Source organism: Rhizophagus irregularis, chromosome 10 (assembly GCF_026210795.1).
Source record: "Rhizophagus irregularis chromosome 10, complete sequence".
In the NCBI taxonomy this organism is placed as follows: Eukaryota; Fungi; Glomeromycota; class Glomeromycetes; order Glomerales; family Glomeraceae; genus Rhizophagus; species Rhizophagus irregularis.
The window spans coordinates 3,796,035-3,821,749 of NC_089438.1; the positions used below are offsets into that span (position 1 = coordinate 3,796,035).

The window sequence follows — 25,715 nt, forward strand, 5'->3', positions numbered from 1 at the left end:
TCATCATTATTTAATATCCTTGCAACAATCGCGAATGTGTGGATCGAATAAAATGTCTGCTTTGGCCAATTGTTAAAGTATGAGTCGCATTACTGATCGAATCTTCCGTTTATAAATATCATTCTTCTATAGTTAATTCAACCCGCCTCATTTATTTTACTTGGATGATAAATATTAGAATGTTTCATTCTATTTTCGTTTCCTATTAAAATGTTTGGAATTGAATCACCAGAATTAAGGATTCAAACTTTTATTAAGAAATATGCTCTGTATAAGCAAACGCCCTCAATTTACCATTACTTTATTATATTATTTTGGATGAATTCCTTTTTTTAATGTATATTATTATATTACAATGTAGTTTAAAATCGTTAATTCTATAAATTTGAATAGATGACAGAAAAATTGACAAGTGTTTTAAAAAAAATTAATTAGTTATCTTAAAATCATAAATTAAAATATAAAAAGTAGTAATATAATTTAATGCCACGAAATCTTAAAAAAAACGGGATACTGAAAACTTAATGTTCTCCCATATTATATTATAGTAAGAATATTTAAATTTAAGTTTGAGAAAGTAAAATACAGAAACTATGATAAAAAATGATCACTGCCATCGGAGATACCCTTGTTTTTTCTAATAATGTATTTATCATACAAATCATATATAGATTATATGGATTATACAATAACTTTATTACACACACAAACTAAATAAACTACTTGAAGTATAATAAATGCGTCTAACTTATTAATGCATGTAAATATAGAAAAAGTCTTTTGTATTTAAGTGATTTCAAAAAAAAAACATATTAAATAACTCGAGTTTGAATCAAGTCAGAACTTGGATCAAGTTAACTTTTAATTAGCAAAAGGTTCAAGTGGTGACATCGAAAATAAAGAAAAATTCTTCAAAGAAAATTTTATTTTCATTTTTTATTTATTTATTTATTTAGCAAAAGAATCAATGGAATTACTATATAAAAATCGAAAAAATTTTTTTTTTTTCTTTTTAAACTGAGTTGTATAAATTTCTCAGGATAAATAAATTTTTTCTTTGTCAAGTCGACGAATGAAATAACGAATACGCTTTCATTATTACTAATTATATAATAATGTATAGTAATTTGATTCAAAGAATTATGGTGATAATTTTATAAAGTACTTTTTAAGCAAGAAATTTTCTAGATGACTAGAGAACTCATGAATTATTATTGACTTTTTTTTTAGCAGTAATGAAAAATGTGAAAATTTAATATTTTTAGAGAAATCCTTTTTTTTTTGCAATTAATGGTCGTACGATTCCCTGTAAAAAGTCGATCCGTTTTTTTATTCCATCTTTTTCCGTAAAAGACTCAATTAATAACCTTTATACTGTATATCATGGAATTTATCGAATTATCCGTGAATGGATCCGTGAAAGGCTAGTTTTTACAAAAATAACGGATAAAATTTTTTATAGGGATTATTACACCACTATAGGTTGACTATTATGGAAAGGTATGATTTGCAAATGGAAAGGTTTTGATTTGTAATCAGTAAAAATGGGTGCCAACTTTCTAAAAAAGGAAACCACTTTGAAAAAGTTACGTTCGTACGTTATACTGGAAGTATCAGAACGAACCAGTAACCCATGCCTACCACTACCAATATCAATATGTATTTTTTTTCTATCAAAAATTGTGGGAGAGGAGGAAATTTTAAAAAAATAACACTGGAGGCTGCAGATTCTATCTAAACAGTAGTAGGTAGTTACAGTATGTGAATTTCCCATATTCCCTTTTTTTCCAATATTTTTTTTTATTTTTTATTTTATTTTGTTTATTTTAAAAAAAAAATTAACATCATTTGCAATTTTATCATTAACATCGATAATCAAGAAATCATTTATATACGGGTTGGCGTAAATTTTTTTCATTTCTTTTGCACATATTCCAAATTCCTGTTATAACTTTATGCCCCAATTATACTCTATGTAACTACATCTTTTTATAAAAATGAGTGGCCAACTTTCTAAAAAAAGGTTATACTGGAAGTATCGGAACGAAACCGGATCTTAACATTAACCCATGCCTACCACATCCATCAGCATTATATATCAATATGTATTTTCTTTCATCAAAAATTGTGGGATAGGGAAAATTTAAAAAAATAATACTGGAAGCTGCAGACTCTATCTACACAGTAGTAGGTAGTTATGTGAATTTCCCATCTTCCTTTTTTTTTCCAATATTTTTTTTTATTTTTTATTTTATTTTGTTTATTTTTTAAAAAAAATTAACATCAATCTGCAATTTCATCATTAACATAGATAATCAAGAAATCATTTATATGCGGGTTGGCGTAAGTTTCTTTCATTACTTTTGCACATATTTCAAATTCCTGTTATAACTTTATGCCCCAATTATACTCTATGTATCGACATCTTTTTATAAAAACAAAATAAAAAAAAGACAAAGATGATCACTGCTGTGCAACTGTAGTGTACTGTACGAGTGTATGCACACGTATCATTGAAAATTTGTAAATTCCCGTCATGATATCCTTATTATCTGTTATTAAAGCGGATGATCAGATGATCATTTGTATGCGGATTTGCGAATGTTTTTCATTTCTTTTGCATATTTTCAACCTCCTATTATAGCTTTATGCCCCACAATTATGCATAAATAGTAAATTTTCGTAAAATAGAGTTATTATCCGTTATTAAAACGGATGATCAGATGATCATATATTTGAGATTGGCGTTACGGAATTTTACTATTTACAGTTTATGCATAATTGTGGGGCATAGAGTCAGATAACCTTATTATCTGTTATTAATATGGGATTGGCGTGCGTTCCTTTCATTTCTTTTGCATATTTTCAACCTTCCGTTATAACTTTATGCCTCAACAATTATGCATTAATTGTAAATTTCCGTAGAAAGAGTCAAACCTTATTATCTGTGATGAATACGGATTATCAGATGATCATTTATATGCGAATTGACGAATCGTTCTATAAAATTTGACCAGACCAATTTATATACAGTTATACAGTTTAAGGGTCTTTTCCCAGTAACTAAATGTAAAAAGGGGATTCATGTCCAGATTGTGAAACTTTGAAATAGTATATATTTGCCCCTAATTCCTTCCAGTTCTTTATCGTTTTTTTTATAAAACGAAAAATCAAATACTCATGTCTATTGTTCATTCTTCCCCTCATATTATATTAGATCGGAATCCATTGCCCCCTAAAAATGAAATTTCGCGAAGTGTTCGATCTGAATATTTTAAAATAGCGTACATATACTTTCAACTTTTTTATTAACCGATTATCAATACTAACCAATATTAATTTAGATTTTTTTTTTACATATTTGCATGCGCTTAAATGAAATAGAACCCCACATCTTTATGAACCTAATGTTCCTATTAATAAAACAAAGCTACCTGATCCAAGTAATATCTGTTTTTATCGAATGTACTGTACATGTATATATTATCGTAACAAAACTTTTATATCAATTTTCTTTTATAATTTAGAGATTTGTATAATTGGAGCAGGAATGTCAGGTATAATATTCATAAATTTTCTGATTTTGTAACGGTGGGTTTAATCATGATAGTTTCTCAATTTTATCGTTATGATATCAACAGGTTTATTTGCCGCCTTACTCTTTGATATAGCTGGTCTTAATAATATCGAAGTGTTTGAATGTCAAGACCGTGTAGGTGGACGTGTTTTAACAAAATATTTTTCTGATGATACTAAAAATGATAAATTGTACGGCGAATTTGGAGCCATGAGATTACCAAAAGGCACAAATGATAGCAGCCATGGACACCAGATGGTATTCGATACTATTGATTATTTGAATTGCATAAATAAAGACGACATTGATTATGAAAAAGAATACAAAATTGAGCTTATTAATTTTATCTTTGACGATGATAAGCTCAAGTAAGTTTGTTTTATTACTTATTGAAAAATGATTGGTTAATTAAGAATTATTGATGAAACAATTAATTTAGTGGTCGATACTTTTACAACAATAAACGCGATCAATGCGGCAATATAATGACCCAGGGATACGCAGATAATCCTGCAAATTTCGATACGCTTGGTTTTACGAAATCAGTTGATAATAATTACAGACAACTTTATGAAGCATCCTTGAAGGATTTTTTTGACGATTTGGATAAAGACATTTTTAAAGGAGTTGAAAAACTTATGGACGTTGATGATGACAGCGTTTATACTTACCTCAAAAGATACCTTATTGGAAAAGTACTTAAAAAAGACATCGATGATACTATTGCCGCAATGGAGACGACAGAATCTGCAACAGGATTATTTAGACTTGCATTTACTGAAGCAGTGATGGATGGTTATACATTTTTACACAAAGATCAAGAATGGGAAACAATAAAATATGGAATGCAACGATTTCCTAATGCATTTAAGCCGACTCTTGAGAAGAAAAGGAATTACATAAAGTATAATCGTAAAGTTTGTAGACTGAAAGATGAAGGTGATAAAGGTGTACGAGTTTTTTGGGAAGGCGAAGGTGTACATGAAAAAAACTATGATAGGGTTATAGTTACTTGCCCATTTGGTGTCGTTTGTCAATGGGAACTAGGTTAGTCTTTAAAGACATGCATTTTTTGTTGTCATCTTCGATTTATTTATACTATTAACAAATATTTACAAAATCATATCATAGATAAATTAGATAATTGTGAAAAAATAGATATTTTGAAAAGACGTGCGATTCGAGAATTGAATTATGACAACGCTGCAAAAATCTTTTTAAGATTTAAATCTCGATTCTGGGAAGATCCAAAGAAGACTGACAATAAGTGCATCGTTGGAGGTAACTCATCGACAGACCTTCCAATTCGGAAAGTGATCTATCCATCCTATTATGTAGGAGATCCTATAGACAAAGAAGCGATCCTACTTGGTTCTTATACTTGGGCAAATGATGCAGCAAAATATGCTCCATATTCACAGGAAAAGAATGTTAATTTGTGTCTTGAAAAGCTTCAGATTCTCCATCCAGAGGTAAATTTAAAAAAAGATGAGTGGGTTCATGATAATGACCCTTGTCATGGTAATTCATCCATCTATTGGCCAAATGAACCAACTGCTGCTGGAGCATACGCTTATTTTGGTCCAAACCAATATAAGGAATTATTGTATCCAATGCTAAAAGAAAGTAATTCTAATATACACTGGGCTGGTGAACATACTGATATACATCATGCATGGATTATCGGTGCCTTGAATTCAGCTGTTAGAGTTGTTAAAGAAGTTCTAATTCAGACAGGTAATGAATGTTTATGGGAAAAATTATTGCACCATGAGTTGTTGCGTCATTGGGAATGGAAACCTACGAAAACTACGAAAAATTAAATTCAAATTAGCATTGTATTGAAGATAGTTTGTACGTATATCATGTCATTTTATTTATATTTTTTTTATTTTTTATTTTTATTTCTTAAAATGAACGAAGTTACAGTAAAAGTTTACGTATATTATGTCAATAAAATATAAAGTTTATTATCTGATTGTTTCAAAAGTCGTATGTTATATACTATATTCTTATAATCATATATTTCAGAATGAATCTTATAACATTTTCCTTTTTGCATTCTCGCTTGGGTATGTGATCCAATCATCATTCGTAAATCGTAATCTGAAAAAAAAATGTATATGACTGAATGATAACTGACATCCAAAAAAAGGCGAAATTGTTGTTAATATTGTATCAACATTAATGTTAACATATAAAAAATGATAATATCAATCCAAATAAAATTAGGGATTATGTAATAGATATTATAACACCCATTTTAACAAATGTTGAAACGATGATGGGTAGTTTTTATTATACATTAATAACCGAAAAAAAAATCTATTATATAACATGATTTAATTTAGATACTTCATTGATAAAAGCTGGATAAACCATATACTTTATATTATTTATTATTAAAAGTATTTCCTTGAAAATTTTTTAATAGTCTTCATTTATATTAAAATAAAATTTGTTAAAATAAACTTATAGACTATTGATAAACTTTTCAAGTCGTTTTTATTTTTATTTTTATTTTACCAATAATTAGTTAGTATACTTATAATTATTATAAACAAATCAAAAGAAAAAGAACAAAAATAAACTAAACTAAAAGATGAGACAATAAACGGTGAGGTAATTATGAGCGGAACTATTTAAAATCTAACCAACTAAACATTAAAAACGTTTATATAATTAACCCACTACCTCCCATATTCTGTTAAGAAAAGACGTGGGCAATATCACTTATTTTTACGTGGTTAATGGGTGATTGGCTAAAATTTTGTCACGTCAGTGGCAAAATTTATAGCCGAACACCCATTAATCCATTGAAAATAACAAGTGAAAATCTCCGATATCACATTTTTGTAATATGCAACAAGCTTAACTATACGTTATTTAAGATTGCCGTATCATAGTGTATTTACTTAACAGTTAAGCATTTTCAATTGTTTTATGCAATGTAAGTCATTAATAGTAAAAATTCTTTATATTCAAAAGAAAAAGAAATAAGGACTGTTAAATATTAACCAATAAAAATTTAGGTAGTTAATATATTCGTTTGTATTTATTCTGTATAATACTTTATTAGAGCATTGTATGAAAACTTTTTTAATTTTATTAATGTTTAAAAAATTGTGTGTAGCACGAATTTGCCAATCATTTTTAATTTAGTTGTCACATGAAAAAAATCCTACGTATCTAAATTTTAGTCCGACATGTGATGAGAACTATATAATTAGTCTGAAGTGTAACGAAGGACTATACATTTTTCCTCACGAGACTTTCTCGTCAAATCATATAAGGCTTAGGGATTTAACGGTCCAGTTTGGTCCGTCCTGGTTCGGTTTTCATCGGTCCTATAAAAAAAATTTGTAACAAATTTATTATTTTTTTTAAAAAAAAAAACTCTTTAAGAACGTTTACTAGGCATTTGGATGAGTTTGAATCGTTTCTACACGTGATGACGTCATATCCGGATGTCTGTGTAATTCCAATGAAATTATTCCGCTAATCCGCTCATCCCAGAAATTGAACCTATGTTCCTTAATGTTCCTTAATGTTCCTTAGATAACAGCACCTCGGACTTAAATCCTTAAATTAATTTCGTATACTGCGCCTGTATTTATTATTTGGTTTAATGAAATTATACGCATTTTTATATTATAAAAATGGTTGATATATTTATATTTAAACTTTAATGAATGCAATACTTGTTTAACCTTAGAAAAAATTGAAGGAATTTTATAAGTGTATAAAGTTGAAAATTATAAATAATTCTTTTTTTATAAAATTGACATAGTACATGTAAAGCTAGAGGAATTATTTTAACACATTCAAAAGAAGAAAATATTAATTTCGTTACACACATAATTATCTAACTCCGTTTATTGCCTGTGTCTAAATGATCTTTATTTGTTAGACAACGAGAATATATTTCACAATTTTAGAATTAAATATATGATCATTTCTTTAATATGCAGTTATTGCATGCATGCTGAAAATTAATGATTATATGGCTGACATCAAAACACGGCACAAATATAATCTACTCCTTCTCCTAACAATATACTATCACGTGACAAAAGATTTAACCAACATCTGTAAAAATATACAAGAGAACGTGTGGAAGTTACCTGTGCAGGATTCGTCAATAGTTTGTCTTTGCTGTGGAAGTGCTTTTTTTTTAGCCTTTTGTTTATCTAAGGAATTACGAAAATTCTTATCAATCACATCAATAGCTTGCTTAAAGTTACATTGTTTTAAGGCCATGGTGGACTTGGGCTTATCATCATCGTCTACATTGACTACTTATTTTCCTCACAACAATCTATATAACGAAGAACATTTAACAAATATCAAACATTATCAATCAGTTGCATGCATGTGTGTTATGTGTGTGGTGTTGTTTTGCTTTCCCTCACTCTTTTTTCAATAAAAATTATAAAATACAATTCCAATCAGAAAACAGACTAACCATCTTTGTACAACAAGGCAAAAATGATTTTATGATGATTATTGTGGAAGGTAGATCTTTCCCCTTTTTCTTCCTTCTCTCTCGTCCCCCTTTCCCTTTCCCCTTTCTCATTTTCTCTCAAGACGACACACAAGACTACAACTATCAACATCCGTCAAGGATACAATCAAAAGAAAAATGACATTATCAACTATTTCATCACTAGAACTCAGAAAAAAGATCAAACAAATGGAGGCAACGTATAACATGTTAGCTATAAAATATCAAGAACTTGAAAACTGCATGAAAAACAACAATAATCAACAAAAAGATACGAAACAAAACATTGTCAACCTCCAGACAAACGTTACTAGTTTGGAACAAAATTTCCAATTATACAAACAAACCCAAACTCAAATGAACCAAAAAACTAGATCTCATTATTAACAAAATAACAAATACATTTATACCATCTCAACCAAAACAATACCAATACGAAATTCTTTCCCTTTTTATCTTTGTCTATTACCAGATCAATGGCTTTTTGATTAATCCAAAATAATAGATTTCACACTGGTTACGAAAATTATAATTCTTCTCTTCTCCTTTTCTTTGAATATTTAGAATGGAAAACTGAAAAAAAGAAGATATAAAACTAATTAGCAAGAAAATCACCTCCAGGAATTGAACTTGGACACAGATATTGTGGAACCAACGGTGATGGATTTTGTTGAGTTGATAAGTTATTAAGGAAAGAAACTCAACAAAGGAATGAAATAAAGGATATCACATGTGAAGAAGGAAATCACATGAGATAGATCAAATGATCAAGAAAGGTAAATTTTACAAGACAAAGGATCTCTCTGACACCAATTAGCACCGTGCAATGCTTCATGGGCGATGCAAACGATCCCCTTGTAAAATTTATCTATCTAAGAATGATCAAATGATCAAGAAAGGGTAAATTTTTACAAGACAAAGGATCTCTCTGACACCAATTAGCACAGTGCAATGCTTCATGGGCGATGCAAACGATCCCCTTGTAAAAATTATCTATCTAAGAATGGCCAAGTATTCCCAAGTTGACCAAAGGGTAAAGATTACGTCTCCATGCTATATTTGGTAAGCCATGGACCTAGCTACGTAATATAAAATTATTTAATTAAATAATGTCTAAATTATTGGGAATTTTCAAAGGTATTTTTTAAATCAACTATCAAATCAATTTTATGTTTGTAAAAAGAAAGTGAAGATAAAAGAAATAATATTATGAAATGAGTTAACTCATAAAGAAAATCAAGAAAATAAAGAAGAGAATCAAGAAATAAAAGATTAATTGACATAGCAAGAGAATATTGTGATAATAATAAAAGTTTTGAAATAAGAAAATGTTTAAAAAGAGAGAGATTTGATAGAAGATTTGATGGATGAAATTGTTGGAGGAGTAGAGAGAGATTTGAGAGAGAGAGATTTAAGGAAAGGAAAAAGAAAGTATTAATTATGGCTTTTATCAATATCAAGAGCAAAATGAGTGTATTGGTGAGAAGATTTGTATATATGAATAAAAATACAAAAAGAATGTATAAGTAAGTAATGAATATTGATAAGTATTGAGAGGTAAATGGTTCAGCAGATTGAAGATGGTATGGAAAACATTTATCAAGAGGAATAGTATTTAAAGGAGTATTGATGAAATTTGCACACATTTGGTAAGACATTTTAGATTTTAGTAATATTTGAGAAAATTCAAATTGAAAATTTGGTTGAAAATTTGATTGTAAATTTGATTGTAAATTTGATTGTAATATATATTTGAAAAAAAATTGAAAGTTTGTTTGATTTTTATTTTCCCTTGAGAAAAATTTAAGGGTATATATATACTTGTAAAAACCCTTGATACATAGTGACTCATAAAAAAAGATTGAGATTATGTATGAGTCACATTGCGGCTTATAATACATACAATCTATAATATTGTGTAATTAATATATTATTTAACTAATATTTTGACTAATATCTATGATCATAATTTATTGATTTTATAAAATCTATTATCTTCAGTATTTTTTCGTAATATATCTCATTTTAAAACCACATAAAAAAATATATTTTACAATTCATATTACGCGTAACATTCAAAAATTTTGTGTAATTCGTGTTGGATTCTTTTGCAAAGATGTAAGTTGTGAATTTAATAATGTCATTAGGATTGTACAAGAGTTAAAGCTAAAAATCTCGGATGATTTTAACCAGATATATAAAAAATTCAGATTATCATAAATGATCAGATTATTGCACATCACAAGTTTAGAGTCTCTAAATTATCAAAATCATTTTAAGGTCTTTCGCAGAAATGAGTCATGGGTATGGTAGTACGGAAACTTTCCTGCAGATCGATTTTCTGCGGCTTGTGTAAATCGTCAAAACTAATATGATAAATTATTTCGTTCGCGTCCCATTTTACGTTCTAGGTTGGTTTATCTATTCTTGATTATACTATCCTAAACACCTTTAACAAAAATTGTTAGACACGATATATTTTCATTGTGGCTTTTTTCTTTATGAGTTGATTTAGTATAATTGAAAACTTTTATGTATTAATAGTTTTCAGAGATGTCGAAATTTGGCTGATTTTTTTTGGTCGTTTGTTAATTAACACACAATTAAAGTTTAAATTTTTGCTAAACTTAAACTTTTATTAAAATTAGTCATTTTTTCCCTTATTTCTCGAACTCGAACTACTACTAAGATATATTTGTCAAATCGAAATATTATTAACTTAGCGTTTCGTAGGAATATCTGTTAGGACGAAACTGGTCTTGGAGGTAAAGAAATTTTATTTTATTTTATTTTATTTATTATAGTAACGTATTAACATTTCTCTGCTATTATTTTATTTGTGGGAATACCGGACTTTAAAGTAAAGAAGTAGGGAAAGTGTTAGTTAATTCTTTAAGAAATGTTTAAAGTGTGGCTTAGATATAAAAGGTTGCTTTGAATTTGAATCGATCCATAATCTGAATCTTGTGTAACATCCAGATCTAGAGTTCATTTCATTTGGTTTTAGCATTATGGCAAAGGCTTTTAGTGAGGATTTGATGAAATGAAGGTTTTTCTGTAAAAGATTATTTTATATAAGCGGTACAAATTTGAATTTGTTGTTATATAAAGTTATAAACTATTATTTACTTGGACTCTTGGAGAATGATGTTAAAAGATTTAGAAGAAAAAGTACTGGGGCTAAAAAAAAATTTTAATAACTCTATGAGGATGTATATTTACTGTAGATGAAATTGCTGCTAAGATGACATTAGTATTGGAAATTTTGTTTCAATTACAACCATATAGAGATCTTTGGAATTATTACACGAAAAAAGTTAAGTTTATTTATTCTATATTTTAACAATTACTCTGCGTTAATAATTTTAAAGTTAGAAAAAGCTGCAAAGAAAAGAAATGATATTTTGCGTGGATATTATATTATAATCTTCAGAATGTATTTTCAATCTGAATGGTTAAATCTTTGTTGATGAAAGTGCAAAAGATGAACGAACTTCTTATCATCAACATATAGCCATTCATCACGAAATCATGTCAGCTATAGTATTAAAAAATTTGTATTTCCTATATTTCCAGCATTATCTTTAGGGATGCATTTATTTCACCGAATATCGTCATACTGAGGATTATTTAACCTACAATTGTTTCATCAACGGTCATTTCACTGATAGGAACATTTCATTGACAGGTTATATCACCGACGAATATATAATAGTTATTCGGCACGAAGTGCGAATAACTGTGATCAATATAACAAGCTACCTTCAGGTAGCGTCAGTTATTCGGCTCAAAGCGCCAAAAAAGTAATTTATCCAGAATCACGTGATTTGAAATATTGCGATTTAAAATAAAATTTTTGAGCATCCTTATCCTGGGCCACGGTCCAGATGCTTATCCTGGACCAGCAAATCTAATTGGATGAGATTGTTTTGTGTAACATTTGTCTTGGAAAAAAAAACAATTCGCGTTTTTTTTTAAAAAAAAGGTACGAAATGCCTTTTTTTAAAGCATTTAATACTACCATTTTAAAGTAATATGTTATTTAAAATTTGTACTTTGGTATGCATTTTATTAAACTTTATTAATAAATAAGTAAAATTGCATATATAACTTTATAAAAAAGGTCTTTACATTATTTTTTACTGTAATTTTATTATTAAAATTATTTTAACGTTAATATCAAAACAAAAGTACAAAGTAATAGTATTATATTAGCTTTAAAAGTTTTGTTATAAATGTGTAATTTACAACCTTTTTTGAACAACTTTGCTTAACCCCAAAACTTAAAAAAAAAACACTTGATTTCCAGAATAATATCAATATATCATAAAACTCTTCAAAAAGAAAATAAAAAACATTTAGTATTATCATAAAACTACAATAAATACAATTAAAATTAAAATATACAAACTGAAATGAAATATGAAATACTAAGTACTAACATACCACAAAAAAGAATAGAGAAAGAGTGAAAGATAGGAAGAGTAAGAGATAAAATAAAGTATGCCGGAGTTATGTAATAAAAGGGCTGATTAGCCAATCAAAAGTTGACTGGTCCAGAATAAGCATCTGGACCGGTGGATCAGGTTAAGGATGGCCAAAATTTTTTAATTATAAAAATCACATGATACCGGGTAAATAAATAACTTTATAATAAAAGATTCATTGATTATTTAGTATAAGACTAGTTTTCTCCCCATATGATTTAACCCAGGTAACATCACCTACGTAAAATTAAATCATGTAGATTAGTTAGGGTTAGAGTTAGGGTTAGGGATTGGGTTAGGGGATTAAGATTAGGATTAGGATTAGGGTTAGGATTAGGATAAGGTTTGGGTTCGCTGGAGTTATTAAATTTGATGATGTCATTTTAAATTAAAATTTCCAGTTATAAAAGTTATAAATTTTATTTTTTAGTACAGGTGACGTCACCTAGGTGACATCTCCCAGAGAGAAAGTTAGCAAAATTCGATTATTTATTTTATTTTTTATTAATATTAATTACTCAATATTATTATACGCTAAATACATTTATTCAATGTATAACGTATAATTTCATATCATAATACTGCTTATATATACAATAAACAATGTATTTATACTTAATAAAAAAAATAATAACGTATTTAACATATAATATAGATCATTACTCTTAACATTAAAATTAGTTATAAAAATATATTAATAAACAAAAAAAATCATGCTTACAATTTGTGAAGCTGATTCAATAAAGTAAAAATAATAAAATTTGGTGAAATGATTTTAGGTGATATAATTTTTGGTGAATAGCCCTGTGAAAAATGATCAAATGATTTTCGGTGACCTCTGTCTGTAAGTTGACTGTCGGTGAAATAATTGTCGGTGAAAGAAATCAAATCCCTTATCTTTAGATGAAATGATGGTAATAAAGAGAGATTTACAAGATTTTGTATTACATGGTGTAAAATATTAGATCTAATATAAAGCTTATGAAAAAATAAAGTATGAAAGATTCATAATTCGGCAACATGTGTAATATTTTTATATTTAATTTCGGGTACAAAATGACATCGTATACAAAAATATCGTATTATAAAAAATTTTCAAATTGCGCTAAAAATCATAAATGTTATGTATTTTTTTTTTACTGGGAAAAAATTTTTTTTTTATATAAATTCGTTTTTATGTTTTACTTGGGGCACCCGTGGGTTCCAGCGGTGAAACTGCACATAAAATTTTAACAATTTAAAACTGTGGCACTTTTTGCCACATCATTTCATTTATCAAGAACGATACCCGTGGAATAACAATATTAATATACGGACCAGAACGATCATCACTTGATTAGTCAACTAAACTTTTAATTATACTTTTTATAAGCTTATTAGATCTAATATCAAATTCAGATTTTAATATCAAATTAATATAACTAATTAATTCTACATTAGCTCTGTTCAATTCCGGTTGGTTGCATTTTTCGGTCGGGTTTATTTGTCTGATTTTTTGCGTAACACGTGAAATATACATGTTGCCGAAATAATTTTTAATTTCGGACCAATTTCGGCCTTGTGGCATAACTCCACAGTGTGTAAACGTAATCATCTGAAATTTGTCAGAAGATTTCACTGGATTCAGAGAGTGTAGAGAAGTTCTTAAATAATTTCATCTTACAAATAGTGCTCCGTACGGGTCGGGTTGGTCGGGTTTGAGGGGATGTTTGAATTCGACTCGAATATTCATGTAACCCGACCCGAATTTTCGGGTCGGCCAACTATGTAACCCGAACTTGACTCGACCCGACTGTAGTTTGACTCGAATAACCCGGGTTGAACCCGAATTTATATGAAAATATTTTTTTTTGAATTTTTGATTGAAACATGGGCCTTATCAATGCTAATATTTATAATATTACGAATAGATCAAGTTTCTCTTAAGTCAAAAGGCTATGACTTAGAGAAAATATGAAAGTTTGATGTAATAATTAAATTTTTTCTTTAAAATATATATGTGTATAGTATCAGGTATATAATTTTAAATTTATGGTTTTTAGTTTTGGCAAACTATATTTTGACGGTATTTCCCCAATTACCAATTTTATGTCACCAAGTTTTTAACTTCTAGAGTTTTAAAGAAATAAATACTAATATTAAGTATATATTTCAATTAAAACATTACATTTAAAATTTTTATGACGATCAATTATGAACCAAAATGATAATTTAAAGTTAAAGGTATTAGAAATTGCAAAAATAAAAGCTCACTATGCAAACTTTTCGTTTCCAAGTTGAAATATTGATTCCAATAAGATCGATAGTCTTAGACATTATATTAATTAGTAAAGTATTTACAAGTATACAAACTAAACTAAAATAGTTTAGCATAAAATAAAATTTTTTCGTCTGGAAAAAGACGCGTTCATCCGGGTCACTCGGGTTGTTCTGGGTCAAAGTAATAGTATGACCCTGACCCGACGGGTCGGGTCATGCGGGTCACGGGTCATTAAAATTACCAATCCCGACTCGATTTAAAATCCGGGTCGGGTCTATCACCCGGGTCTGACCCGACCCTTTCGGAGCACTACTTACAAATGTTGTTGCGGTTAATTTTTTAAATCTTTCTATTTTTGGTTTGAAAGAATTTATGAAAACTGATAAACCGAACCCAAGAAAAAAAACAAGAAAAACATTGGTTTATGCTTTATTAAAAAAAGAAGGAAAACCGCTTCAAATTTCTTGTACCAAAGAATAATTTAACCTATAAAAGGACATTATCTAATATTATTTTTTCTTATCCGTTATATGCATCATTTATTTTAAAGAATTGAAAAGAAAATTATTAATATTAATAATAAATGCTAACCAAATGAAAATAAATGGTCATGAGGTGTAACAATATGATTTTGTAAAACTTTAACATGCACTTGAATTCCATATTATTTAGTCAAAGACAAAATTACTTTATAGGCGTTATTTGAATTCCATATTATTTAGTCAATGACCAAATTAACTTTATAAGCGTTATTTAAATTTTGCGTAACCGTTACACTAAATTCAAATACATTTCATTAAATAAATCTAATAAATCTAATATATAAAATTTTAATAAACTGCTACTAATAAAGAAATACGTTAATCAAAAAAAAAAAATTTCAATAAACTGCAATAATTACACAATACAAAATTACACAAAATAACAATGCCTAATTATTTTGATTTTCTTTAGGTATTAAAAAAATCATTTTTTAAAATCCAAATGATTAACAAAATGATCATCGCCATGCTAAAATTCGTGAAAACCGAAGATTTTCCTAAATGATTACGCATAAAAAGGAAAAATTACGCTATGTTGTAGCACGCTATGTTCACATAATTTTGAATCAGTATATTTAATTACGATAAAGTTTGATAAGTGTAGATTATTCATGAATTTAAATTCTATTAACAGTTATGTATCTAATGATAAACTGATAACGACTAACCAAACTAGGGAAAATGTTAATAATGAGAACAATACTTATGTAGCTATTAGCTTGCACAACAGCATCACCCCATGACAATTATCATATAATCATATTACAATATTATCAAATCCAATTAATACTAAATTTGGTAACTTGGTAATTAGAACGGCGAAAGTATATGCCATTAATTCACGGATAACTAAACTACATTTAATCGAGAATACTATACAATAATGTTGATCATTTAATTATGTACAATTCACGTCTCCACATGAAAATCACTAATAAAGAACATCCTTCCAGTTTTAGAAAGATTTCTCGGAAGCCGTATTGTGTAACAAGACGATCACAATCAGTTTGAGTTTAGGCATTTTTTTTTATAGCGATAAATTGCACGTAATATCTTGTATAAAAAGTATTGCTCTATTAACTTTGGATAACTTAAAAGAGGTTTAAAATTCAGATATATTTATTTATATTATATGTTGCCGCTTTCAAAATCACGTATTGTATCTTACAAACTTGAGCTAAAGCTTTTGTTGTCGATGAAATTCTAATATATTAGTTATATGGCTAATATACTCGCATATTACTTTCCTAATTTTTCATTGAAAAATTACGTAATAGACAAACAAAGTACTAAAATGGTTGTTTGTGATAATTTTGATCTCCTTCAATCTTGTGAATTTTTATAAAATAACGATATATATCCCGAAAATATACAATTTACATAAGGAAATATTAAAGGGTCAAGATTTAAATAACGACCTAATAAGGTTATGACAAACTAATATTCGAAAATTCTGATATACTGTATATTAACTATATAAAATTCTCTATATGTCACCTAAACGCCTATTGTTCATATTTCCAATATATCTGCATACTACCTGCATCTATCTGCATGCACAATAATAAAAAAAAAGTTGAGAAAAAAAAATAAAAACATTAAAAAAACTGTCAAGGTAATTAACTGATTGACTAAAATCGGTTATAGTTTTCATATCTATTTGATTATCGAGTCTAATTCAAAATAATAATGCATTAGAGTGACAAATAACTTTAAAAGTGCATAAAATATATGGAAGTGCATTGCATATATATTTAAAAAATAATAAGCGTTTTTCTTCGCTTTATAATTTATTATATTAAAATATAATATATATTAGTAATAAAGAAATGCGTGTTACCAGTATATTGCGTATGAGCTATCTTATATCACCACAAAATAAAAAACACTGAATAGCGATATGCTGTGCAACTCCTTTAATTCAGTTAATAATGATTCCGCAGCCTTCATTGCTCTATAAAATAGCAAAATTTTTTGTATTTTGAAAGACATTAAATTGTAAAAAAAAAATAAAATAAAAATAAAATAAATAAAATGCCTGAAAAAGCTTCCCCGAGTACTAGTCATAGTTTGAATATTCATATTAAAGCTCCGTCACAACCTAATATAACTGTTGATGATTTGTTGTCAAGGAAGAAACTACCTGACGGAACAAATAAAAGAGTTCCCTGCGCATTTATTATTTATCGAATGGCTTTACAACGCGAACTTAAATCTAGAGGTCATAAGCTTACTTTGCCTCAAGTTTCTGTCATGGCGGCTGACGCATGGAAGATTGAACCTGAAGAAGTCAAACAAGGATATATTAAATTATCTAATGATGCAAAAGCTCGTTATAACGAAACACAAAGACGAAATAGCTCCATTATTGAAAATACAGGCGATAACAACACGGATCTTCCTGATAATGTCATAACAGATGAAAGTTCGTTTAATGATGTTGTTGGTCCTCACTTTTTCATTTTAGCACCCGAAAATACGTTAAACTTTGATTCTTCTAACAATTATATTGCTACCGAAAATTATTACAATAATATTGGTAATTTAGAAATTAATAATAACCTTACAGCCTTTGAATCTTCATTAGTTGAGCGTGTTCGTATATTGGAAGGTCATCTAAATTTAGTGGCTGAATTTTTGGGAGTTCAACTTTGGTGAATAGAAATTTATGTCCGGTCTGACAAGCACTTTAATTTTTTTTGCCACAAAATTTAGCCGTTAAAATATCAAAATAAATTATATATTAGTAGGTCAAAACGACGATATTATCAGAAAAATGTAATTAAATTAGCTGAATACTCTTGTTTCTTATCATTAATGTAACATAGTATGAACCATATCTTATGAACAATTTTATTTTCGTAATTTATCGTTATAAATTAAATAGTAATATGTAATTTCTTTTAAATTTTTTTACATATAATAAAACCACAAATAAAAAAATAAATAAGTAAAAATTTAAAATTTACTAAATACATTAGCCTTCGCCAATTGAAATGATTATTTATCATGCCAATTATTAGTGCACGTGTAAAATATGATTTAGAAAATTAATATATACTAATAACTGAAAGAATTTTCATCAACTAAAGAAATTATTTATTTATAAAGGCGCGTTTAAGTGTAAGTAAAAAGATATAAACTTTATTAATTATCAGTGATTTAACTATATTATTAACAGTTAATATAACAGATAACTCCAAATTTAATTCGATTGGTCCATTGCAATTATAATTGTTTTAAAATTAAGGATAATAGTTTAATGGAGATATCACATTATGCATGCGTAACAATTTTCTGTCACGTAATACTTCTTAGATATATATTTTTTTTATGATACACAATATTAAATAATTTGGCGTAAACGCACCACCTTTGCAGTTGACTAATTAATTTGATTTTGCGCCCTATATGTACACTTTGTCTTTGAAGTTTGTTAATGTTATTGTTTAATAATTTGTATAAACTGTTGTACCCAATGTTCAAATTGGAATCCATACCCCAAACCTGACCATGCTCTAAACTTAAATAGGTTAATTCCTTACCTAATTAGGTTTGGAATCGGAGCTGGATTTTGAGCTACATAGCGATATACACTGCGGCTTTCAATATACGATTGATCAACAAAATAAATAGAATTTAATGCAACATGTAAATTATCAAAAAATTATCAATCTAGCTGAATTGCTGAGTAATACAAATTTGTAGATTTGGCGTAACAAATGTTTATTACACACGGAACGTTAACTTTTTTAAAACAAAATAAGTACCTAAGTTCTTTATAATTTATCTCTAACATATGAATGTTTTTTTGCTCTCTACATGTCATAAAGTCTAAATATTCTGCATTTTAAGATCAAATGAACCTAGAGATTATTATAAAATAGACAAAATGTGGAGTTAGAAGTAGTATTTTGAAACAGAAATTATTATGAAATTGTTTCTTTAAACAAAAATGTTAAAAAATCAGTACAAACAATCAATTCAAATGTTTTATCATTTATTAAACAACATTTCAGTATATAGTAATTTCTTTTTTAAATTTTATATCCTATTTCTATTTTGTTTTTGAAGCTAATAGAACCCATACATAATCCGAACTACATATACTTGTAAAAACAAAAAAAACAAAATATGCAGAGTAGAATATAATAACTAATATAGGCTCGCCCTAAGATATAGAAAAACCATCTACCGTTCTAAATATGTTCTAAATTAACTACACGTGCAGGTAGAACAATATTCAAAAGGTAATGCAACCAAATGGTAAACTAAAGCAGACTATGATTCCCAAATTCACTATTTATAGACTCCCAGATAATTCCAGGCAGTTTGAACAGGCCAAGCATGAAATGAATTTAACGTTTGAATGTACCCCTATTGTTATTTCATTACAATCAGTGCCTACCGTCAGATGTGGATTGTCGCGTCAAAATGAAACTACCGAGTTATTTTTTGGTAGAACAGACGAGAATAATGGTGAATTTAGTTATGGTAAAGGTGGTAATATCAGAGGTAATCAGGCAGGGCCTGGAGTCAAAGATGTAAGTGGTGTAATTATCATATCGGTGCCTTGAGACAACTTCCCGCCATCAACAATAATCATGTTTTCACCATCAGAAGTGGAGGCATTCACTTAAAAAAACATCGACCCTGTTTAAAAGGTTGAGATCACTGAAATGAACGTGCGCTGGCATATTCCGATAATTCTCTATAACCTGGACGTATAAAATGTACAAGATCAATTGAATAAATACCATTATCCTATCGTCTGATAATAATGGGATCGAACAGGACAATTCCTTAATTTAAGACCATGGAAATCATAAGAGTGAAAGTGACTACCATTAGAGAAAGGTTGCAATTTTTATTTCTTTTTCGTTCTATTAACAATTCTTATCTAAGATTTTCAGATGCATTTTTCTTCTTCACTTAATGGTGGTCGAAGATGGTTGATAAATTTTCGTGTTGAATAGCTTTGATCAAATAATCGAATTACATTCACCAATATGCAAATAGCACTCTATTTTTAAGGACTGTTTCAAAGTAATTTACATCATATATTTCATCGCGGCTATACTAATTTTCGCCCCCAGTTCCATTGATTCTGGCTGGTGAACCAGGTCCGATTGATCAACATTTGGAATTTTTTGATTTGTAATCATTAGTAATTATCCGGACCCATGTCTTCTGCCGTCATTACATAAAATCCAAGCTAATTTACATCGGATCCGAGGCGAAAATTAATATAGCCCGTAAGTCACAAACTGTCTAACAATACCAAACTTGGCATTATTATATTCTTTGTAATATCTTTTTGCAAGCCACTGAAGTAACATCTCAATTGACACACTAGAGAATCTCTATCTTTGATTTTTTAAGAGTGATTTTACTAAGTACTATGGATTTATTAATTTGTTAGCTTGTAGACGCTCCTCATCCATACCTACAGGCCTATCCTGAAGGTAAAGCAAATATCTCGTCCTTCTGTATAGCTTCAGCTGGAGACGTCCCAAGTAAAACGGGTCTCCGAATTATTTAGCTCATCCAGTGCAATGTTGGTTCAGCATCATACACGTTCATACGGACTGATATTTGTGCTTTATCTTGAAGGATATTTCCAAAATTTGTCCCCAATCCGATAGGATCCTAATATTTGATCGTAGGCCCAAGTCGCCGAGACGTCATGTAGTATGTACTTGATTGAACCAGCATATGATTTTCATAAGCCATTGAAAGTGCGATATTAGATTGTTAGTATGTAAAACATTGCGCCAGTAGTTTGTATGAGGCGCAGCAGCGTACGAAAAATCCTCATATTTTTTTGTATAAAAATTTTATGTATGTTATCATTTTACTCATTAAATTGCAACTCAAAATATACAGTGCCTGGAAAAAAGTCAGTAAGCACGTGATGTTGATCAATTTTAATGCGAATTTTTAAAATTAAATAATTCATAAATTACTACGCCAAATTTAATTTTTTTTTTTTTATTTGAAAGACAAAGCCTTCAACTTTTTATTAATACTTTGTTGGGTAACCTTTACTATTTATAACAGCAGAGATACGACGAGGCATGCTACTAATAAGATTTTGATATTTATCAGCTTCAATATTTGACCATTCCTCTTGAAGTATTTCCCATAAATTCTCCCTGTTTTTTGGTAATGGCTTATGTGCCCGCACCTGCCTTTCCAATTCATCCCATAAATGCTCTATAGGATTCAAATCTGGGCTCTGTGCGGGCCAAGGAAGGCTGTTTACTTCATTTTCTTCTTCCCAACTCTTAACCACCCTTGCAGTATGTATAGGGGCATTATCATCCTGAAAAATAAAATTTTCCTGATCGTCTAAATTATTAATAAATGGTAATAAATAATTTTCCAGTACATTCATATATACTGTGGCTGTTATTTTACCTTCTAATTTAACTAATGGACCAAGATTGTTTTTTGAAAAACATCCCCAAACCATCACTCCTTGTTGACCTGACTTTACTGTAGGTATTAAACACTCAATATCATATTTTTCATGTGGCCTTCTCCAAACCAATCTCCTACCATTTCCTCTAAATAATTCAAATTTGGATTCGTCGCTCCAAATAACACTGTCCCACTCATTTATCCATAATTTTCGTTCTTTGGCCCAGTTGAGTCTTTTAATTCTATTTGTTTCAGTAACAAGAGGTTTTCTTACTCCTACTCGACTATAAAAACCTTGTTCATGAAGATAATTAAGTAAAGTTTTTTTGCATACATGTGTGGAAGTAGAATCAACGAAATTCTCATGTAACTCCTGAAGGGTCATTTTCCTATCTTTTTTAAGAATTCTTATTAAATGTCGGCCATCCCTTTCTGTCATTTTAGGCGGTCTTCCAGTCCTAGGAGGGAGTGTTTCATCACCACGTATCTTGTAAGTAGAAATAACCTTATGAATGGTACAACTGGGACAATTTAATGCTTCAGCTATCTTTCGTTCACTTACTCCACATTTCCAAGCTCCAATGACTTCTCCACGTTCAAAAATTGTAAGTTCTCTTCGTTTGCAAGACATAGTAGTTAAAGAAGGTTCTAAACAACGCATGGGAAAAAATTGGAGACAAATTTATAATAAAATGATCGACAAAACTGGTTTTAAAGTTAAACAAATAAATGATCTACAGTCACGTGCTTACTGACTTATTTCCAGGCACTGTACATAATCTATGAAAATAAATAGAAACGGTACTTTAGAGGAATTGAGTGATTAAAAGGAGAAAAGCACCAATTAGGAAGTTGGGCTTTTGGACAAAAATTTGGATAATCGATAGATCAAATGATCAATCCCAGAAGTTTTAGCTTAGGTGGTACAGAAATGTCAGCGGATAGAAAATAACACATGACTTGTTCATGTATCACGTGGATTATATGTTTTGTGATTCATCGCTTGGCCATCGCAAAAGATCCAATTATGTGGATATTGTAATTTGATATTAAGCACTGCCCGACAAAATGAAATTGAAAACAAACGTAAAAAAAATAGTAATATGTTGTAAGTTCGTCAAGATTTTTATGAAAAATATATTCCTAAGATTATGGGCATAAATTTTCCAGTATTAAAAGATGTAAATTTCCTTTAAAATTACGTAATATTCATGCTCCAATTGCTCCAAGAACTAACATCAAATTCACTATCACATGGCGTATAACCCGCATTGCTGGTGTTTGAACTTTGAAGTTATGCGGTGACAATTAATATGTGACAAATAAGTTTCCACACCAAAAAACTGTCTCTCAGATAATGACAACGCGGCTTCGGTGATGAATATTACATGATAGTGAAAATTTGATGGTGTTACTGAGGAAGATGACTGCATGTCTTTTGCTGTTGCATTGGGTTTGGATTCATTTTATAAATAAATATATACATAATAAACTGGTTTATTTTTTATTATCAAATGTACGTATGTATCTTATTATAATAAATTATATCGATATTATATTCATCTTAATTGAAATAAAATATAAATATATCGGAGGAAAATAAGATTTCTTTATTACACTCTCGGATATTTGTAATCAAAATTCTATGATTATATAACTGATAATAAGAAAAAAAAATAATTTTGTAAATTTCTTTTATTTAAAATATATAAATATATATATATATAATGAGCTATCTGTTTAAGTGTAACATTGTTAATTCACTAACATATAAAATTACAAACTATGAATTCTGAATTATGTCACATCTTATCACTCTATTCTTATAATAATTTTTTTAGATGTAATATCGTTTATATATAATTTGTATGTATAGAATTCCAAAAAATACGCCTATACTGAAATAAACTTACTACTGATCTTGACGAAATTTTATTACATCATTAAACTTGGAGACATAATAGTTGTAGTAACAAATGGCTAAATAAAAAATATAAAATTTAAAAGAACAAAACTTTTTAATTTTCTTCTTATCTATATTTTTTATAACTCACCACTAAAATACCAACGTTTCTTTAAAATTTTAGTAGACAGCAACGTTTGTTTAAATTGATCATAAAAATCTAGTTGCGAAGAGGTCATTAAACCACAATTTCCTATTTCTCTTAAGTTTTTATAGCTATAATTTTTCATAATATTATTTAATCTATCAAAATTTCTAGGTTGCTCGTTTTGTTACATATGAGATATAACTATTAATGGTGACATACCAAAAAAACCTCCTATACATCCTGATAATGATGCACAAAAAATTTTTTTGTATAAGGTAATTGTTTACATTATATGTATTATACTGTATGTTAAGATATAAAAATGTTTAATTTATTTACTTTGAATCTTTTGGTATAGTATTTTTTTTAAATCTAACATAAATACCAAATCTCAACATAAAATAAATGATTTGCCCGAATATTCCTCTATATAATCCTCTAATACATCCATATGTTACTATATCATATATGTTCCATTGCTAAATTAACCATTGATTATCTTGTTACTGAATTATTAAAAATGGGTTTGTTGCTATTTGTCTTGTTGCTAACGGGCTAACCTACGGATGATTAATATTGCCAATGATGATGCTACTCCTTAAATAAAAAAGGAGTTTAAATTCGTAAAATCTAATTCTATGGGCAGAATTAAGATTATTAATAATTAAGTTTTAAATATAGAATTTAATTTTAAAATATATTTTAACGTAGTATCTGCAAAGACAGGTCCCGCGGAATAACCCACAAGGATGTAATCCTTTGCCACCAGACCTAATGCATTTGGGTTAAAATAATAATTTATTTCCGAGTTCATTAGTTAATACAAAAATAATAAAAATGAAAAATTAAAAAAAAAGAATCGATAAAAAAAAAAATTTCTAATTTGCGTCGATGAATAAATATGATCTGCAATTTTCCCTAAATTAGATCAATTATATTTTCCCAAATAAGATATTCTTTAATATCTGGCCCAGCAAAATACATCATAGTATAATGTCATTGCGGACGCCTTAAAGTAATATTTACCAATAGTTTAAGGTCATACGGACCGCAGTAAACTAAATTTAAAACATATTTTGAAAATAGAATCTGAAACAGGGTGAATTATCTAGCTTCCAATAATGGGATGGTAACAATATACCTCACTCAATGTTTTATAGATTGGCTTTTAATTTGAGAAACAAAATTATTTTAACAATTAACAATTATTTTAGTCAGATCTTAACAATCAGTAAATATCTGACAGGATGATCAGAACTTAATATGGAATTACCATATATATATACACCCCAGCCAAATGATCGACATAGTTTATAAGCTGGATGTTCGTGCGCTAACTTATAGCTTATAAACTGCCCATGGGCATATGTAGCCCACGGGATCTGATTGGTTCAGAATGAGGACAATAATGTCCCCGTAATTATGGACTATGTTGCGCCTTCAGTTTAAAAATGAGGACAATAATGTCCTCGTAATTATGGACTATGATAGTCCTTCAGTTTAAAAATGAGGACAATAATGTCCTCATAATTATGGACTGTGATAGTCCTTTAGTTTAAAAATGAGGACAATAATGTCCTCGTAATTATGGACTATGAAGTGCCTTCAATTTAAAAATGAGGACAATAATGTCCTCGTAATTATGGACTATGATATGCCTTCAGTTTAAAAATGAGGACAATAATGTCCTCGTAATTATGGACAATGACATGCCTTCAGTTTAAAAATGAGGACAGTAATGTCCTCGTAATTATGGACTATGATGCGCCTTCAGTTTAAAAATGAGGACAATAATGTCCTAACGTAATTATGGACTATGACAAACCTTCAGTTTAAAAATGAGGACAATAATGTCCTCGTAATTATGGACT

General features: G+C 28.7%; 5 protein-coding genes across 5 annotated transcripts; 4 read left to right on the top strand and 1 right to left on the bottom strand.

Moving 5' to 3' along the window:
• Positions 1–3,628: 3,628 nt before the first annotated feature.
• OCT59_002300 (uncharacterized protein) lies at positions 3,629–5,400 on the top strand (the record flags this gene model as incomplete). The annotated part of the gene is made up of 3 exons (XM_025329866.2): positions 3,629–3,945; positions 4,017–4,624; positions 4,709–5,400. The coding sequence occupies 3 exons, from the start codon at positions 3,629–3,631 to the stop codon at positions 5,398–5,400; spliced, it is 1,617 nt and encodes a 538-aa protein (XP_025189795.2).
• A 2,819-nt stretch (positions 5,401–8,219) lies between these two features.
• OCT59_002301 (uncharacterized protein) lies at positions 8,220–8,468 on the top strand (the record flags this gene model as incomplete). Its single annotated transcript, XM_066144411.1, has 1 exon — positions 8,220–8,468. The coding sequence occupies one exon, from the start codon at positions 8,220–8,222 to the stop codon at positions 8,466–8,468; it is 249 nt and encodes an 82-aa protein (XP_065995575.1).
• Positions 8,469–17,404: 8,936 nt separating this feature from the next.
• On the top strand, positions 17,405–18,028 carry OCT59_002302 (uncharacterized protein; the record flags this gene model as incomplete). Its single annotated transcript, XM_025323736.1, has 1 exon — positions 17,405–18,028. One exon carries the CDS (start codon positions 17,405–17,407, stop codon positions 18,026–18,028), a length of 624 nt encoding a protein of 207 aa, XP_025189793.1.
• Positions 18,029–19,325: 1,297 nt separating this feature from the next.
• On the top strand, positions 19,326–20,053 carry OCT59_002303 (uncharacterized protein; the record flags this gene model as incomplete). The annotated part of the gene is made up of 4 exons (XM_066144412.1): positions 19,326–19,388; positions 19,602–19,620; positions 19,772–19,914; positions 19,991–20,053. 4 exons carry the CDS (start codon positions 19,326–19,328, stop codon positions 20,051–20,053), a joined length of 288 nt encoding a protein of 95 aa, XP_065995576.1.
• A 1,976-nt stretch (positions 20,054–22,029) lies between these two features.
• On the bottom strand, positions 22,030–22,454 carry OCT59_002304 (uncharacterized protein; the record flags this gene model as incomplete). Its single annotated transcript, XM_066144413.1, has 3 exons — positions 22,030–22,035; positions 22,128–22,280; positions 22,356–22,454. 3 exons carry the CDS (start codon positions 22,452–22,454, stop codon positions 22,030–22,032), a joined length of 258 nt encoding a protein of 85 aa, XP_065995577.1.
• Positions 22,455–25,715: the final 3,261 nt, after the last annotated feature.